Source organism: Pelodiscus sinensis, chromosome 20, assembly GCF_052426305.1.
Source record: "Pelodiscus sinensis isolate ZL-2025 chromosome 20, ASM5242630v1, whole genome shotgun sequence".
Lineage (NCBI taxonomy): Eukaryota > Metazoa > Chordata > Testudines > Trionychidae > Pelodiscus > Pelodiscus sinensis.
In genome coordinates, this window is record NC_143071.1 from 15,700,667 (window position 1) to 15,720,505 (window position 19,839).

Sequence of the window (19,839 nt, forward strand, 5' to 3'; positions counted from 1 at the left end):
TGAAGAGATGGATAAAGTGAAAAGATTTTAGTTAAGTCTTTCTATCAAGTTTACATTAATCCACACACGAATATTCATTAAGCCCCCTTTTTCAAGCTTTGAGCCATATTACAGTTTTCTTGGACTACTTTGGCAACAAGGAATGAAGTCCTTTTGTGTTTAGCAATGTAAGATTAAGTATGCATCCTTGGCTTAATTTACCTTTTCAACTGGTTTTTTGATTACACAAATCTTTGTCCAGAAATTTTTAAAGTTTTCTTTATAAGAAACTAGGGGGCTGTGCCCTCTGCTTGTGCTCGCCAGCCTCCCCTCTCATAGGGGGCAGGCAACGCTGGCTCTTCTCCCCCTTCTCCTCCCCCCCACCAGCCAAAGCCGCCCCCCCTCTCACACCTGCCCCACTGCACCAGCCCGGGCTCCCTTCTCCCTCCCCCCTTTCTCTTCCCTCCCGGCAGTGGTGCATCCCAGGCCCGGCTCTAACCCTGGCAGCCAGGAGGCTCAGGGTTTTCTGCCACCCCATATGGCGTGCCATGCAACGCAGGTAGTGCTGTGTGCACGTGGCACTCCAGGGCACTGGCAGCCTGCTGAGGTGAGGAAAGCAGCAGCATGGGGGGCTGCTGTCCTGGTCTCTGCCCCGTGTGGTCCTGCCTGCATTGCTCACTGCCCCAGCCCTGCCCACAGAACCCAGGGCTGGCCGTCTACCCACTGGGAGCAGAAGGGGAAGAGCAGACAGGTCGATGCAGCAGCTCCCCTGGGTGGCTCGTGGGTACTCTGGCAACCACAGTAAGTGCAGCTGCTGGGGAGGGGATGAGTCTCTGCAGGGGTAGCTGGACTCAGGGCAGTTGGACACCACATTCCAGTTCCCCAAGAGCCTAGTGGCAGGGGAGCCCCTGAGAGCCTATTGTTGGCACACAGTTCCAGCTGGGAACCCCCTCCTAGTGCCTGTCCACAAGCTGCTGTCTTAAGCACCCCACCCCCACCCTGCCCCTGGGCTGTCACAGCTGCAATGTGGGGCCTGCCCGCTACTCTGCCATGTTCCTTGGCATTGAAAGTCCTGTGGGGTGGGGGGGGGACAAAGGGGAGAGTAGGGCCTTGGTTAGAAGTAGCAATTCCAAATGGTGAGGGGAAGCAATGAGGTTGGGCTTGAGTTGGTTGGGGGAAGCGGGGAGAGAGGGAGGAGGCAGGCAGGACGCCCCACAGGAAAACCTTTTTTTACTATATAGACAGAAAAGGAATAATCAGTTCACAATCCAGATCTGTGCATCTCCTTTTTTCATCCAGGAGCTGGTAATGGTTCCTGTTAGGGATGTTAAAAATTGCTTAATATGATAACCGTGTATCCACTAAAAATCTTAGAGGTTACACAGGTTGTGGGCTCCGTAGTATAAAGCTTATCCAGCTCCTGGGGAAGAGGCTTTGCTGTGAAGCCACCTCCCCGGGAGCTGGCTGAGTGTGACTGATTCCATTAACTGATAAACATCAGCGTATTAGTCAATTGGTTATTTGGCTACACAATCCCTAGTTCCTCTCTAGGTAACCCTCTTCCATTGACCTAACCTGTGTAGGCTTGGTGTAAATTTACCAGATAAACAAGCTTCAGAGGGGTAGCCGAGTTAGTTTGTAACAGGAAAATCTTTAAAAAACAACAAATAAACTAGTAGCACCTTAAAGACTAACAAAACATGTAGATGGTGGTATGAACTTTCATGGGTGCAACCCACTTCTTCAGATGACATATAAACAAGGGTTTGCTTAATCAAAAGTGTTTGCTCTACGGAAAGAAATACATGAATGAGAAACATAACAGTGAATAGGTATAACCACTATGACACAGTTAACAATGTGCAAATCCTTTCCCCCTTTTTTGCCAAAACTATAAAATCAAATCATAGTCATAAAATTAATGTACTGCCCTGCAAATAGAAAGTTTATTGAAAAAAGTGTGGCTGATGAGCTCATGGTTGTATCTAATTTTGACTATATTAGAGAGATAGAAGGTGAAACAAAGGGGGGGAGCGGGTAGAATATCTCACATTCTATGAAGACAGTGCAGATTTTTAGCATGCCACTGTCTGGTGGAAAAACCTGTAACATACAACTGAAGATCAAGTATGGGCAGTGTTCAGATTCCTAAGTCATGCTATGATTTATTCAGTCTCATCTGCCCAGACAACCATTTCAAGCCTTTTTAATGTTTTCAGTCTGTTTCTACATCACCTGGTGTATTAACTCTTCTGCATGGCTGTCGTGTGAGGGTTATATGCTGTAGTGGGATGGCGTGTTAGCCTATCACCTGCAAATAGACTTCAGATTGGGGTGGGCAATAATTTTTGAGCAGGGACCACTTCGAAAATGTTTGAAGAAGTTGTGGACCTTCCCGGAAGGGGCAGGGCCTCGGGTTGAATGAGTGGAGCCTTTAAATAGCAGGAGTTGAAAGGGCTCGTGCCTCCCCTGCAGTTCCCAGGCATCCTGTTAGCCAGAAACAGGAGCTGTGAGCCCTTTCGCTTCCTGCTATTTAAAGGGCTCACTGCTCCCCTGTTGCCTGGGAGCTGGAGCCGCAAGAGCCCTTTTAACTGCTTCTCTTTAAAGGGCCTGCCTTCCCTGCTGCTCCCGGGCAACATGCTAGGAGGTGGAGCCTGGAACAGCTGTGCGAGCCAGATCTAAGCCTTAGGCAGCCTGGATCTGGCCCTCAGAGTGGCTTTTGCCCACCCTGCTTCAGATGGTAGTTCAGGTCAGTGGTCTAGGCCAAACTTCCTTTTATGCATAGGAATCACAAAATGACCCGTTTGTACAGAACTGGTTTCTGTCCCAGGGTAGCAGTGTAGCACTGTGGTGCCAGAGGGGTTAGGACTGAGGTAGAGTGGTTGAGTTCTGTGGTAAACTAATGGTGTGAATCAGTTAAAATTAGAACAAGTACTGGGAAAGGAAAGACTAAAGAATTTGCAGCAGACTTATTTTAAGTGTTACAGATTCATTAACATTTCATACTGACAGTTTGTATTCAGTTTCCAGAGGTCAGAGAAGCATCTTATGTATCCGGATGCATGGCTCTGTTTTATTTGGCTTATATATTTTATTTGGCTTTTCCTCTCTGTTGCAATCACACTCAAAGCAACACTTCTACTTTGGTGATATGCAGTGTACACATTGTGTCACTTCTCTACTTGATTTGATGGTGTACCCTTGCATCAAACCTTAAATTAACAGAAAATAAATAGAACATTTCTCAGTGACAGTTAACTTAGGACATGGCTAGTATTAAAATACACCGTTTTCAAAATGCACTGCTGTGGAATATTTGAAGTGTGAGTTTCCAGCTTGTTAACTTTGGTTTTTTTTTAAGGGTTTTGAATCTACTGCTGCTATAGAAGCATATGGCAACGGCTGTCTTCTTATGTATTTTCTGTTCCCTCAATGCCCTTTCCTGTGAATAGTGCTAATGCCAGTTTATTTTCATTGGTATGTTCCGCTTAATCTAATATGTGGTTGTTTCTCAGGTGATGAAGGGGGGGAATCTGAGCTCCTTGGAGAAGCTCTTCAACTTGAACCTTCTGTAGCCAAAGCGGAAAGGAGTCATCTGATAGTGTGGCAAGTAATGTACGGCAATGAGTGAGCCTACCAAGGCTTCTGCATGTTTTTTATTTTTGCGGAAACATCTGTTTCACTACATGATGTTGAAGCATTTTTTTGCTGTTTAACTTTATATCGCAAATCTGTCAGACTTTAACAATACAGGAATTAGCTTGTGCTGTTTTACTGCACCAGTGTTACATAAGTAAGATCAGTATAATGAAGAAATCAAAGTATTTTCCTTTTTCAAAACTGGTGACCACTGTGGTAAGCAGTCCAGACGGCTCACAGTACCACAACAGTCTTGTGTAGTTCACTTCTTTTGCTAGTATCACTTTTTATCACTGAGCTAAACTTCATTACAACTGAGATTAATTTATCGATATGACATAGAGTGAAACAGCAAAGTTATTCCCAGTGTATTATATAACATTGACCAACTAATATCAGATGAATTGTCAAAATTAATGTAAACTTTCAATGAGGGCTAAGTGAATTGTAAATTTTTATTTTGTAACATGACAAATTTTGTTTATATAGTGTATACAGTTTTGTTTGTGGTTTTTCATCAAAACTTTTGGCGGAAGAGGGAATTGTATAGCAGAACGTAAAGCAACAATAGTTAAATAAAATGTCATGTTTGCTGAAGAGAACTCTAAAGATCTACTGCCCTCGATAATTAACAGTCTGGAGAATGATTATTTTCTTGTCAATTGTCAACATTTGAGTAATTTTCCAAAGGACACTTAGTCATTGGGATGATTATTAAACTGAAAAGTTGTAAAATCTTGGAGCAGGGGATATATTTTTCTTCATTACTTAAATTTATGTATCTTAGAGAGATCTTATCTTCTCTGCCTCGCTAATCAAACTCATGAGTAACTGTTATGGAGGCCGGAAACCTCAAACAGAGAAAGAGAACTGATTGACAAAAAAAGAAAAAGCGTTCTTCCCAAGTGAAATTGCAAAGAACTTCAGCTTTATAATTATGCAAGAAACACATTGTTGGCTCCATACCCCTGGTTAGTTTATGAAATCCTATATTTATTTAGAGAGAAGAAAAACATTAAGTAACATTAAAATGAGTTAACTGACAGAAGCCAGGAGAGTCGAATGTCAAGGTGAACATTCAACCTACTCACCATATATTTTTTTAACCACAATAGTGTGGGTTCAGGATTGAATATTTTCCTTTTGCTTTGAATTTCCTGGGCTGAAATCAAAACTGAGATGAATACTTCCTATGTAGTTTTTCTGTAACATGTATAACACTTAACCAGTATGTTCTTGAATTGAGTCTCTGAAAAAATAGATTTTTTTTTTAAATCTAAATATTCATGACGTGCCCCCAAAAGACTGGGACTGTCTGAGCAATCTGTTTAAGTGACTAAATGGAACAGTTTCAAAGGAATAAATATAAACTTTTTTAAAAACTGCCTAAACATTTTTATGCAATAGGGAGCAGTTCTGGTCTATCAGGCAAACGTGTTTATATATTTTTCTTAATTTTTTAAAACACATTTAGCTGAAGTCTATTGTGTAAATATATATTTAGGCAGCTTTTTTCAAATGCATATCATATCTGATAAACCAGAAAACCTCCATTCAGGTCTATTGGTTAGATTTATATGTATAAATACTTTTTAAACAGCATATTTTGTACACAACTGTTCCGCTCTCGTAAATATGTATTTAGGTCATAAGCTATGTAGTAAAAATCCTTATTAAAAATGCCTAATATCTTGGTATTGTATTTTCTCTTCAAAATGCCAAAGGTGATGCGTGTTGTTCACAAATCACTTTCCAAATTTTCATCTTCAAAATCACTCTTGAATTGCTATGGCTTAAATATGAAATCTGGGAACTAAAAAAGTGCATGAAATTATCAGATTGTCTTAAACATTGTTATAAGAAAAAAACTATTTAAAATATAGAAATTTAGATTTGTATGCTGAACTTCAAGCACATTTGAGTTATATCTCATGAAATTGGTGTCTGAGAAAAATGCTGACTAACTGCAAACATCACTACGTTGCTCCTCCTGCCATCTTTCCTTTTAAATTTAACTTATTGGCTATTGGGAAAATGTTCAAGTTTTGTGTGTCAGTGGATTTTCACATTCACATATTCTCAGAAAAAACGCACAATTTTGTTCCTTAGATCTTAGATAGCATTTTATTTGTAATTAATTAATTGTTTCTCTGAACTGCTTCACTGATGTCAAATAGAGCAGATGTGTCTGGCAAGTGCATACCTAGTCTTTTTTGCCAAATGTGTCTGGTACACTGTGCCAGTTTAACTTCAGTGGACCAGCTCTTGCAAATGACTGCAGAGACAGAAGTGTTTCTGTCCAGCAGTGGAGGAGTTTTAAAGAAAACACTAGCTGGCATTACAGTACAACTATGGGTGTAGGAGGAGGAGAGGGTTGCACATTACTCTGCATTATTCATTTAAAAATGTATCCCCTGCCCTAAGGAACAGTAGATTAAGGGGGTACTTAGTCTCATAACGAAGCACTGGGATTTAGAAATTCCACATCACTTTGAAAGATGAACAAAGCACGTAAAACCCCATGTATCAAGATGACAAATGCCTAAAAATCTAAATCTCAAGAATGTGTTTATGCGTCACAGACTTGTGGTTTAAACGTCCTATAAATAGGAATAAATTTCTTGATAGCTACAACTTGTTAATAGTTTGAAAACATTTCGAGCACAAAATTATGCAGCACATTACTTGTCTGGATAAGTGTGTTTGCATGGTCAAGGTAAAATGACTTATAAGCTGCTGTATTGTTCATTTCTTGTAAAAGGTCTTCCTGCATTGGATCAGATAGAGCTGGCAGAGTGTAGACACTTTATCATAGGCTGCCTTAGTAACAAACAAATGTTAAATCTGTTTTATTATACTAACTGTTCTAAAGAACGTATGTCTTTAAAATGGTGTGTAACTGAATATTTATTTCCATGTGAGTATTATAAAAGTTACCAAAGGATTAAACCTGATTTAGCACTCTTGTAAGTGACCCTGTTGAGCTGGGGTCTTGTAAGTGACCCTTGTCTGTAAAATGAGACAGTTGGAAAAAAAATACAGCTCTATGCGGAAGTTAAATATTTTTTCTAACAGGGTTATGCCATATTGTAACAACATATGTTGCACCTCAGAGCATTTTTCTATACACTAAGTATCTGTCCAATCCTCTAACAAATTAAGTTTCCTTTATTAATTTTGTTGCACATTTCTCAACCTTTTAAATCTATTTTAAACATTTTATGGCCTGTAATTTTTTGACAGTTTTGTCTGTTAGACACTTTATGCTGAATTTTACTTGCCTCTGTAACCTGAGATGGATACTACAGCGTTAAACTTGCTGTCTGTTAAAACTTGAGGCTTTTCTTTGAGCAAGAAAGCTCATCTAGCAGTGTAGTTATTTCAGTATTTATTTCTATTGAATCCTTGGGGTTCAGAATGTAACTTTGTACATGAAATATATATAAATATGTATATGAAACATGCATTGACTGTGGTGTTTTCTTTATAGTCTCATGCTAAACATGTGTAACAATTGATACCAGAAGACAATTGTCAAACAGTTTTAAACTAACAGACAAGTAACTTCATCTGAAGTCATCAATGTCAATTTGCAATATCTGTAACCAAGAGCCAGGTTGCATACTCTCATGGTAAAATCAGCAGGATTTTAAACTAAGGAAACTCTTCATGGAGTTTCTTATTGATTGCTTGGGGATGAGCAGACAGACACTTTACCTCTCAGTAGAAAGAACTGAATCTATTCACAAACCCCATGAAATTGCAAGAGCCCTGGTTTTTCAATATCCACTCTAGCTTCCTAATGGCTTATATACCTCTCCTGACCACAGCTGTTCAGCAGCTCCATAAAAGGATGAGGTATGAGGAAGGGATAAGAATTTAGCCTGATCATTCACTTTTTCAAAAAGCATCTCTCTGGGCTGGCTGGGACCTTGTGCGCCCCCCCCCCCCCCCCCACCGAGTTACAGGGCTACTGGACCCTACAGAGCACTAGACCTTTTGGTTTTGTAGACAGTAGTCCAGATCAGTGTTCCCTGTAAGCGGAATGCTTGGAGGCCCATCTAGAAGAGATTTAAATGTCGCTCAGCTAAATAGCAGAACTCCCAAAGTTTGTGTTTCTACTAGTGGTGCACATTTGCACATGCCTTGGTGCACACAAAATTGATTCTGCACATGGAAAAAATTAGAGGGAATGTTGATGGAATCTTGATTTTTTTTTTTTATCTAGAAGGATTTATTACAGAGCATCAAGCACAAGCACAATGACTGCCCTGCTGTATTTGACACAGCTATTCATATTCTACAAGAGTTTGCTTCTAAGGTTGTCTTCCCTGGGGAGTTATTTGAGTCCGCTCCCCTGCTGTTAGCATAGCTCAAGGGAGAGCAGCCACAGAGTGTGATGCAAAGTTCCAATGGCAGTGCTGATTGGATGGCAGCTTATTTAGAATTGTATTATCACTCTAGCCACAGGTGCCCCTGCAATGGCAATATTTAAACTTGCTTACGGTCCAGGAGCGGGGAGGAAGACCAGGTCCAGCACGCTGAAGCTGTCACTCTAGATCCAGAACTGAGCCTGGGAGCAGCAGGTAAGAACCCCCCATGACTTCCCTTCTCAGCCTGATGCAATCTCCTCACCCCTGCACCAAGTCTTGGTTCTTCCCCCAGTTTCTTCTCCAATACTTAAGACTGTAGTGCAGTACCTGAGAGGCCAACCAGCTCCAGTTTAACACATCACCACACTCAAATGTAGGGTTTCTGTGTGTGGGAATAGTTAGTGGCAGCACAACCATTAACTGCAATGAAGACAAGTTCTAAGTGACTTTCAGGTAGAGCAAGCTGCACATGCTTAACCTTGACATAACACAGGCATGGTCTTGCCTTCCACCCAGTTCTGCTGGGAGCCTCTTAATGTAGCCTGATCTGTGGGTTGTTTGGTCAGTTTTAGGTTGTAGCTCATCCATGCTTTGAGTCTCTTTTATTGAACATTTTTACCCAGGGCTTGTTAAGGTGGGGTATCTTAAAGACGTGTTCTTTTCTGTTCTGGCATTTTCCCTCTGGTCTTGGGAACACCAATTTAAAAACTAGCTCACTTTATAGCTGTAGCCAGTTCTTGTCCTTTATTGCTTATGACTTCCCTGGTTAACTTTTTCCTCTCTTTTTTAACTTTTTACTGCCTTATTCACTTCCTAATTATAGTTTTGTTTTTTAAATAGCTGGCTCCATTCACAGGCAAAAATCAACCTATAATTCATGTGTTAAGAATCTAGAGGATTTCCACTTCCCAGTGTAGCTCATGAAATAGTTCCTGGCACTGAACTGTATTTTCCAAGTTTTCTTTACACCTTGCCAAATTATCTGACTTGATTCTTTCAAGCCAGAAAAGCAAGTTGAGCTATTAGATCCCATACACAAAAAAGGAAACAGTGAATTATAAAGGTAATAGGAAAGAGAAGAGTGACAGTGCCAAGAGATGCAATCTTCATGCATGGACACGATGTTCAACTACAGTAAGCTTCCAACTTTTGCTGGCTCGCCTGTTGCTGTTCAGTTCCATCTGTTAGATGTGTGGCTTAATTAGTTTGTAGCAAACGACCACCTCCCTTTACATAGAGTCTACAATAGCTTCACTTATGGAAATATAAAGTGGCTACTTAAAAGATACAACTGGCCTACAAATATCTGTAGTAATTGGATGTGTGTGGGGGGAGGGAGGGAGATGCAGGATCATGTGATCCTCTAGATTTCTGACGCCTCTTTCCAGCTAGGCAGCTAGCAGCACTTGTGGGGGAGGGGCGGCTTGCAGAGCAGAGCCATCACAATCCAACTGGCTCAAAAGGAATCCCAGGGCTCAATGGAAGGGCCATATAGCTGGGCAGCATGGTGGGGCCAGGCAGGTTAGGGCTACTACGGGTGCCCAGCAGTGGGGAGCTGAGCTCAGCTGATACCATCCCCACCTTCCCTGAACTAGCCGTAGATGCTGGGCTTGGCAGGGGCTTCAGCAGAGGAGCACCCCTGGCAAGAGGAGCATTGTCACATATGGCCACTGCTGCCATCTCACAGCCTAGGGAGCAGAGCAGCCTCATGCTCCCTGGGGCCCAAGCCAAGTGGGATGGTGGAGGGGCAAAGAGGGCTCCAAATCTCTTCCTGAGGGAGTGGGAGGGGCTGCTGCAGAGCCTGAGTTCAGGGCAGGAACAGACTGGAAACTGCTTCCCCCAGCCCACTCCTGCGCTTATCTGAGGGCTGGAGAGGCTCCCCAGCACTAGCATGGATCTGGGCAGCTGGGACGCACACAGAGCCCAGCTTCTCCTGGGCAGTGCCCCACGTGAGAGGTCTTGGGCTTTCCTGGGGTGCTGGCCAGGGAGGCGTGCGAACAGCCAATGGGTGAGCACTTGAGATGATGTGCAGGGGTAGGGAGTCAGGTGCTCCCCCAAGAACCTTTCAATTGTGCAGCTCCCCTCCATCAATGTTGACCTGCCTCTGGTGGATAAATTAGCCTGTGCTACGTGTGAGATGCGGAGCAGTGCCTAAAGTGAAGTGTGGGTTCTGGCATCAAACAGCCCCTGGCTCAGAAAATTTCCACAGGGTGACTTGACTTGTCAGCATTTAAAAAACCATGGATAGAAGTTTCTTGGAACAGCCTCTTGCCAATGAACGGCTATTTAGAACTGGCCACCTCAGAACCCTGAGCATTAGAAACGGGAAAGAAATAGACATAGAGCAGGGGTCTCCAACTTTTTTACACCCAAGATCACTTTTTAAATGTCAGGGCAAGCCAAGATCTACCCCACCCCTTCCTTGAGGCCCTGCCCTCTCTGTTCCCCTCCTTTCCATCACTTGCTGTCCCCAGCCCTTACTCACCCTCATTGGGCTGAGACAGGAGGTGTGGGCTCTGGGGCGGGAATGAGGGATTTGGGTATGGGAAGGAATGAGAGGTGCAAGCTCTGGGAGGGAATTTGGGTGCAGGAGGTGGTGGAGAAGGAGATGCTGGCTCAGGGAGGGGGCTCCAGACTGGAGAGAATTGGGGTCAGGTGGTGGGTTGGGGTGGTGGAGCAAGCTGCAGGCTTGTAGAGGTAGGGGTGCAGTAGTTTGGGTTGGGATGTATGAGGGGATCAGGGCAGGAGGGTTGGGTGTATGATGGGCTCAGGGCACAATTTTGTGGTGTGTGGATGGTGCAGGAGTGTTGTGGCACAAGACGGAGGATGTGGGTGGTGCAGGAGTTTGGGGATGTGAGGAGGCTCAGGGGCAAGGGGTTCAGGTATATGTTGGGGTCTGTTGGGGGCGGTGCAGGAGTGTTACGATGCTGTGGCCAGATGAGGGCTTGGTCCCAATTGGGGGCTTGTTGGCCAGCCTTCATTTTTAAATAAAATATGTCCCAGCACAAAATGTTTCAGCATTGTCTTTATTTATGGGAGGGGCGGGGAAACCTGTTTTGGGTCAGGGGCCACTGACCCACAGAAAAATCAGTCCGGGACCACACAAGTGAGATGCAAAAAAGCAAACCCTCCAGGCCTCATTGATGTGGCCCCAACTAAGACACCTCACTCCTCTGGCACTCCAGCCCCATAGGGAGGGTAGGTAGGACTGAGATTCAAGACCTTAGGTCAGATAAACTCTCCTGAGGTTCCAGGGTTAGTGGATTTTGTGGGCCCCTCTATGCTCTGAGATGGGGCCAAAATTGAGGGATCCAGTGTGCAGGACAAGGCTGCCAGTGAGTGGGATACGGATGGGGTGCAGAATCTGGGTGGAAAGTAGGGTATAGGAGCAAGATTGGGGGTAAGTGTCTGGCCAGAAGGGAGGGGGTAGGAGCAGGGTGCTGGTGGGAGGTCTGGCCTGGGGCCAGGGTGCTGGTGGGAGGTCTGGCTATGGGGAGAGGGCAGGGTGCTGGTGGGAGGTCTGGCTATGGGGAGAGGGCAGGGTGCTGGTGGGAGGTCTGGCCAGGGGGAGGAGCAAGGGTGCTAGTGGAAGGTCTGGCCAGGGGAAAGGTGGTAGGAGCAAGTTGGCCAGTACCTGGGGATTTCCAGGGACGAGGATTTCTGGGGTAGGATTTACAGGCAGCGCTGGAAGAAGCACACATGCAGCTTCTTTAAGAAATGCAGCCGCTCCGCATCCTACACCACTGTCTTAATTAACCTCTCTCCCCTGGCCTTCCCAGAGCACGGGGGAGGAAGGGAAGACAAGAAGGCACACAAGTTGTTGTGGACAGGGGAGGAGCACACGCTTTCTTTTTTTTATCCCTTCCTTCCTCATGCTGCCTGTCTTCTTTCCTGTGGCATGGGGGGAAGGGGAAGTCCCAAGGCTCTGCACCAGACCTGGCTCTGGATTTGGCATGGAGCTGCAGGACTTCGTCCTCCCTGCCCCCACTTCTCCCATTGCCGCAGGAAGCCGGAGCTAGCTCTGTTTTTGTGGAAGGCTATAGTGCCAGCGCGGGTTCCTCGTTGGGGGTGGGGCGGAGCAAGCGGGGGCTGGGAACACTGCCTCGTGATCGACTGGCAGGGCCCCTGCGATCAACCAGTTGATTGTGATCGACTGGCTGGTGATCATGGATGTAAAGAGAATGGGGGTCTCGAAGTAAAGAAAAAGCTTGCAGGCCAAGTTACAAGGGAACATGGGGAGGTGATCAGAGACTATGAATAAATGTTTACACATACTTGTTTGAGGACAGAAGGATTAAGCAGGAAAGTGGAAAGAGTAGGTGGGAAGCACTGAACTCAAATAGAAAAGGCTAATGCAAAGTTGTCTTGTGTCTATACTCTTTGTTACCTGTTTGGTTTTTTCCATGGGTGGGGGGAATTGGTATGTGTGTGTTTTGATTTACCAGATACATTCAACTGAGGGTTGCAGCCATCTCCCTACAAGGTGAGTTATTTGCTAAATGGACTCAGACTCCTTCCTGCAGTGCTTCTCTGGGGGGAAAAAACAGGAGAGGGCCGCATGCTAACGCGGTCAGTGACTTTACCAAACTGGTACTTTGGTCATCTTTTTGTTACAGCACTAATGTAGTTAAGTGTATGGCACTTGCACAATGTAAAGCCTTGTAGAGTGGAGGCTTAGAGGTTAGTTAATCATAGAATGCTAAAATTTGAAGCGACCTCAAGATCAGTCAAGTCCAGACCTGTGCTCTCATGGCAGGATCAAGCACCATCTCAATCATCCCTGAAAGATGTTTATCCAACCTGCTCTTAATCTCCAGTAATGGAGATTTCCCCCCCCCCCCCCCCCCACACACACACAAAATCACAATTTATTGTAGTGCTTAACAACCCTGACACTTAGGAAGATTTTCCTAATGTCCAACCTAAACAAATTTGAGCCCATTGCTGCTTGTCCTGTCATCAAACATCAAGGAGAACAGTTTTTCTCCCTCTTCCTTGTAACTCCCTTTTAATACTTGAAAACTGCTACCATGTCCCCTCTGTCTTCTCTTTTCTAAACTAAACAAGACCAGTTCTTTAAGCTTCCCCCCAGGTCATGTTTTCTAGACCTTTCATCATTTTTGTTGCTCTTCTCTAGACCCTGTCCAATTTCTCCAGATTTTTCTTGAAATGTGGTGTCCAGAACTGGACACACAACTCCAACTGAGGCCTAATCAGTGCAGAGGAGAGTGGAAGAATGACTTCTCCTGTCTTGCTCACACCGCTCCTGTTAAGAGGCCGCTAACTCCCTATTTATTACAAGCCACATTTTTATTTCCCCCTGGGCAACTTCCAAGAAGTGTCACATACCACACCTCAATGCAAGATAGATTGATTTACTTATTTTCACACTCCCCTAGGAAATTTGGGGCAGATTGCAGTTTTGATGCTACGGCGTTTAAGCGGTCCCTGCAGTTTGTTTCACAAAGATTTTCCATCTTGTCATCTCTGAAACTGATATGCTGCCAAAGTTCCCTTTTCCTGCAGCACTTACTGCTGTGTAAGCACAATCACTCATGGACTCAGTATGGAAATGTATGCCAGGCCTCTCCCTGGACTTTGATAGGAGGCAGATCAGTTCTCCCAGCTCTATCACGCCACTTAATCTTTCCATTTCCATACTGATAAAATGGGTTTAATTACCTACTATAGTCAGGGCAGTTAAATCATTAAGAATATCATCAAAGGGGAAGACTGGGCTGGGATTGATTAGCCAGTAGGAGTAACCCTCCTCTGCAGCGAGATACAGAGATAGCCCCCAAGGAGTGGCAAAGGCTCTTCTCATACAGAACCATGTGCTGCCTCCACCGCAAACCACAGAATCAGTTCTTACGTGCACAGAAGCCACTGCAGTGTGTATATTGAGCCATCCTCATCTATAACATAGACCTTATTCGACCCATCTAACAGTCTGACCTGACCTTCCCCATGCTAACTAGCAAAGGAGTCACTTTCCTGTAATAGCAATCTTTACCAGGCCTGACCAACTCCCTGCACCCAATGTACTGCTGTTACCTTAGGCTACGTCTACACTGCAGGCTTCTTGTGCAAGAACAGTTTTATGCAAGAGTTCTTGTGCAAAAGGTCGTCTACAAGAGTGCGTCGACACTGTCATGTGCTTTTGCGCAAGAGCGTCCATGGCAGTGTGGATGCTCTCTTGAGCAAGAAAGCTCTGATAGCCATTTTAGGCTTAGGGCTTTCTTGCACAAGAAACCCCTGTTACCGGTCTACACTGCCTTCTTGTGGAAGAGCTCTTGCGCAAGAAGGCTTATTCCTCGTGGGGAGAGGAATAACTCTTGTGCAAGAAGCCCTGTCTTCCGAGACTTTACTGTAAATTTACTTGTGCAAGAACACACGGGCAGTGTAGATGCTCCGCAAGTTTTTGCGCAAGAACAACTGTTCTTGCGCAAAAAGCCTGCAGTGTAGACATAGGCTTAGTGTCTTGTTAAGTTACTGAATGAAAGCTGGTACTAGTGGTGATGGGTGGTGAAAAGTGGGTTAATACTGTATATGAACTGTGGCTACTTACTGGTGTGCTTCAAAGTTTGTAACCAAAGGGACAAACAGAGTTTTTTCCAGGCAGGGGGAAGCTGGGAATTATCTCTCTGTCTCTAATGCCAGTTAAGCCAGTATAGAACCAAGTACAATGGCGGTTATGTTTGCATGGAAGTTGTTGTAAGATGACTGCCTAAAACATAAGCCCATGGAGCATAGGCCTGGCCTGAGGCCTAGCTAACAATGAACAAAACATGGCTAACATAAAGCAAAGCTAAGCTGTGAGCAAGAGGCAGGCCCCAGCTCACAGAACTTAGCACAAACAGGGCTGAGAGTGCAAAACACTAATTGGTAATAGGCCCAGGTGTGGAACAGTAATTGGTACTGGTCATAAGTGGAAAGCACATAATATCACTATTAAGAAAGACCTTGGTATCCACTCCTCACAGATACAGATTCAAGTTCAAGAAAGGGTCTAAAATGACAGCATGATGGATAGAGATGATCTAATCAAACCACAAGGTACAGAGTGATGGACGGTATCTAAGTAGAGTCAGAGGGTGGCAACCTGATATGTCAGCAGTGAGGTATGACTTGTACCTGTATATAAGGTGGTGTCTTGGGGGCAAAGCCTTTGGATGGCCTAGGGGGCAGTGGAAATTTCCTACAGGTTGAGTCATTCCATTGCTATGTGGTACATTTGTGTAGTGGTTAGGGTTGCCAGGTGTCCAGTTTTGAACTGGACAGTCCAGTATTTGAGCTTTCTGTTCGGGAAACAAATTGAGAAAATATAAATTTCTATTTATTTTCTAAATAAGATGTAATGTCGATTGTGAGGTAATGTCAAGTGTGTCCGGTATTTTTGTTGAAACCATCTGGCAACCCTAGTAGTGGTTCAGTAGAGTCTACTGACAACTATGACTGTACTTTGCTTAGCAATAACCCTGACCTGGCACCTTGAATCCTTATCTGGTTTGTGGTCTTCGGGGGCTCTCTTGGGGTCTGCTGTGGAGATTAAGAGCACAAGTCAACACAGCATACATCACTGAGCACACACACAAGCAGCCTTCTGGTTTATCATCATCAACGGACCCAGAGACCTGTGAGGATACCTCGGCAGTAAATCCCAACCACCTTCCTGAATAACTACAGAAGTCAAGAATAATAAAGAATAAAGTGGAGGAAAGGGACACTTGGTTACCTATTTACTGAGGGTAAATAGGTAACCAAGGGTGTGGGGAAATCATGAAAATCCAGTTCCTAATTGACTGAAAGTCAGCAACCTCTCCAGAAAACTTGGGCTAAGGCAGTTTTGTTACCTTCAGAGGACAGTAGTCTGCTAGTTATATTTAGCCTCTGGGAAGTGTGTCGTACTTTGGCTTGCTATGTAACCGACGGTCTAGATGGTACTGGGTCCTTCTGTGAGGGCAGGGGACTGGACTCGATGATCTCTCAAGGTCCCTTCCAGTTCTAGTATTCTATGATTGTTTCCATTATCCTTGTTTTATGTCATTTAAATCTTTTTTAATAAACTTCTCTGTTTTCTCATCAGCAGACCTCAGAGCTGTACTATCAAGTTAAGAGTCAATCGTCTGTTGAATCAAACAAGCGGCTCTGCGTGCTGTCTCTTTGGAGATAGTAAATTTGGTAATTACTGTCAAGTATCAGAGGGGTAGCCATGTTAGTCTGGATCTGCAAAAGTAACAAGGAGTCCTGTAGCACCGTATAGACTAATAGATGTATTGGAACATAAGCTTTCAAGGGCAGAGACCCACTTCCACAGATGCATATAGTGGAAATATCCAGAGGCAGGTATAAATATGCAGGCCAGAATCAGGCTAGAGATAACGAGGTTAATTCAGTTAAGGCGAATGAGGCCCACTTCTAGCAGCTGATCTGGAGGTATGAATACCAAGAGAGGAGAAGCTGCTTTTGTAGTTAGCTAGCCATTCACAGTCTGTTTAATCCTGAGCTGATGGTGTCAAACTTGCAGATGAACTGTAGCTCAGCAGTTTCTCTTTGAAGTCTGGTCTTGAAGTTTTTTTGCTGCAGGATGGCTACCTTTAGATCTGCTATTTTGTGTCCAGGGAGACTGAAGTGTTCTCCTACAGGTTTTTGTATATTGCCATTTCTAATATCTGCTTTGCATCCATTTATTCTTTTACGTAGGGACTGTCCAGTTTGGCCGATGTATATAGCAAAGGGGCATTGTTAGCACATGATGGTGTATATTACATTGGTAGATGTGCAGGTGAATGAACCAGTGATGGTGTGGCTGATCTGGTTAGGTCCTGTGATGGTGTAGCTGGTGTAGATATGTGGGCAGAGTTGGCACTGAGGTTTGTTGCATGGATTGGTTCCTGAGTTAGAGTTACTATGGTGCGGTATATAGTTGCTGGTGAGAATATGCTTCAGGTTGGCTGTTTCTCTGTGGGCGAGGACTGGCCTGCCTCCCAAGGCCTGTGAAAGTGAGGGATCATTGTCCAGGATGGGTTGTAGATCACTAATGATGCGTTGGAGAGGTTTTAGCTGAGGACTGTAGGTGATGGCCAGTGGTGTTCTGTTGGTTTCTTTCTTGGGTTTGTCCCATAGCAGGAGGCTTCTGGGTACACGTCTGGCTCTGTTAATTTGTTTCCTTGCTTCCTTGTGCGGGTATCGTAGTTTCAAGAATGCTTGGTGAAGGTCTTGTAGGTGTTGGTCTGTCTGAGGGGTTGGAGCAAATGTGGTTGTACCTCAGTGCTTGGCTGTAGACAATGGATCGTGTGGTGTGTCTGGGATGGAAGCTGGAGGCATGAAGATAGGCATAGCAGTTGGTACGTTTTTGGTATAGGGTGGTGTTTGTCAGTTAACTGTCAGTTATTTGCACTGTGGTGTCCAGGAAGTGGACCTCCCTTGTAGACTGGTCCAGGCTGAGGTTGATGGTGGGGTGGAAGCTGTTGAAATCATGGTGGAATTCTTCCAGAGTTTCTTTCCCATAGGTCTAGATGATGAAGATGTCATCAGTGTAGCATAGGTAGAGAAGGGGTGTGAATAGACGAGAGCTGAGGAAGCGTTGTTCTAGGTCAGTCATAAAAATGTTGGCGTATTGTGGGGCCATGTGGGTGCCCATAGCAGTGCCACTAGTCTGGAGGTACATATTGTCACCAAATCTGAAATAATTGTGTCTGAGGATAAAGTCACAGAGCTCAGCCACCAGTTGTGCTGTGGCATCATCAGGGATACTATTCCTGACAGCTTGTATTCCATCTGTGTGGGATGCTTGTGTTGAAAGCCTCTACATCCATGGTGGCTAGGGAGGTGTTTTCTGGAAGATCACCAATGCATTGTAGTTTTCTCAGGATATCAGTGGTGTCACAGAGATAGCTGGGAGTGCTGGTGGCGTAGGGTCTGAGTAGAGAGTCCACATATCCAGACAGTCCTTCAGTGAGAGTGCCAATGACCCAGATGATGGGGCGTCCAGGATATCCAGGTTTGTGGATCTTGGGTAGTAGGTAGAATAACCCTGGTTGGGGCTCTAAGGGTATGTTGATTTGTTCTTGTGTTTGTGTAGGGAGTATCCTGAGCAGATGGTGCAGTTTCTTAATGTATTCCTCAGTGGGATCTGAGGGAAGTGGCCTGTAGAATATGGTATTGGAGAGTTGTCTGGCAGCCTCCTTTTGGTAGTCAGACCTGTTCATGATGACAACCGCTCCTCCTTTATCAGCCTCTTTGATTATAATGTCAGAGTTGTTTCTGAGGCTGTGGATGGCATTACATTCTGCACGACTCAGGTTGAGGCAAGCAATGCTGTTTTTCCACAATTTCTGCCTGTGCACATCGGTGGAAGCATTCCATGTATAGGTCCAGACTGTCATTTCGACCCTCAGGAGGAGTCCATGTGGAATTCTTCTTGTTCTATTGGTGGGAGGGTATCTGTGTGTCGGTGCGCTGTTCAGTGTTGTGTTGAAAGTATTCTTTGAGTCAGAGATGGCGAAAGTAGGCTTCCAGATCACTGCAGAACTATCATGTTTGTGGGGATGATGGGGCAAAAAGAGAGTCCTCGAGATAGGACAGACTCTTCTGCCGGGCTGTGTGTGCAGTTGGATAGATTGACGATATTGCTGGGTGTGTTAAGGGTACACTGTTGTGGCCCCATCTAGCAGGTTGGATTTTAGCCAGCTTCCAGTCCTTTTTCCCCTGTAGAGAAGTGAAGTGTGTAATGTAGATCACCTGTCTTATTTTAGTAAAGTCCGTTTGCGTGGAAGGTTGTTTTTTATGAAAGTCTCCAGATTGGAGAGCTCTCTTTTGATGTTTTCCTGTTTGCGGTACAGGTTCCTCAGTTTCTTTGGTTAGCCGAGTTAGTCTGTTACAGAAAAAACCAGCAAGCCAATGGTCTGGTAGCACTTTATAGACTAACAAAACATGTAGATGGTATCATGAGCTTTCGTGGGCACAGCCCACTTCTTCAGATGACTGAAGTTATGACTAGGGGATAAGAAAACTCAAAATAAATAGGAGAAGGGAAAGGCGGGGGGAGAGAGAGATGCTCTGTTGCCCACCCCCCTACTTCTAAACGTAAAGTATCAGGAGAAAGGGTGCTAAACGTGAGTAGATAAAGATCAAAGTCAGTGGATAGATTGGTAAGGCAGGAAGGATACCATTCAGAAAGCTGTTAGCACCTTCAGTGATAAAGGGTCCACCACCCCGTATCTTGATTAAGTCAGCAGCACAGCCATGGGCACACGCATGGCACCACAATATGCCAACATTTTTATGGCTGACCTTGAACAATGTTTCCTCAGCTCTCACCCCCTAACAGCCCTACTTTACTTACGCTACATCGATGACATCTTCATCATATGGACACATGGTAAAGAGACTCTTGAAGAATTCTACCAGGATTTCAACAACTTCCACTCCATTATCAACCTCAGCCTGGACCAGTACAGTAAAGTTAAATATCGGACAACTTTCAACCACCCTATATCGTAAACCCACAGACCGCTACACTTACCTTCATGCTTCCAGCTCCCATCCCAGATACATTTTTCAGTCGATTGTGTACAGCCAAGCCCTACGATACAACCGGATTTGCTCCGACCCCACAGAGACAATCACCTACAGGATCTTTACAGAGCATTCATAAAACTGAGATACCCACCTGGGGAAGTGAAAAAACAAATTGACAGAGCCAAAAAAGTATCCAGACAGACCCAAAAGAGAAAATAACAGAACTCCTCTTGTTGTTACTTACAGTCTACAACTCGGACCCCTCCAACACATTATACACAATCTACAACCCATCCTGGAACATGATCCCTCACTCTGAGGCCTT

At 44.6% G+C, this 19,839-nt stretch overlaps 1 protein-coding gene across 7 annotated transcripts in view; it reads left to right on the plus strand.

The window, feature by feature from the left end:
- The window catches only part of SPAG9 (sperm associated antigen 9), a 131,684-nt gene extending 124,602 nt beyond the window's left edge, over positions 1-7,082 (plus strand). For all 7 annotated transcript variants that reach the window (XM_075903797.2, XM_075903795.2, XM_075903798.2 and 4 more), the window contains one exon: positions 3,495-7,082. In XM_075903797.2, coding sequence (XP_075759912.2) covers positions 3,495-3,610 — 116 coding nt within the window. In that variant the 3' untranslated portion in view covers positions 3,611-7,082. The remainder of the gene's footprint in view (positions 1-3,494) is intronic.
- The last annotated feature ends 12,757 nt before the right edge of the window (positions 7,083-19,839 follow it).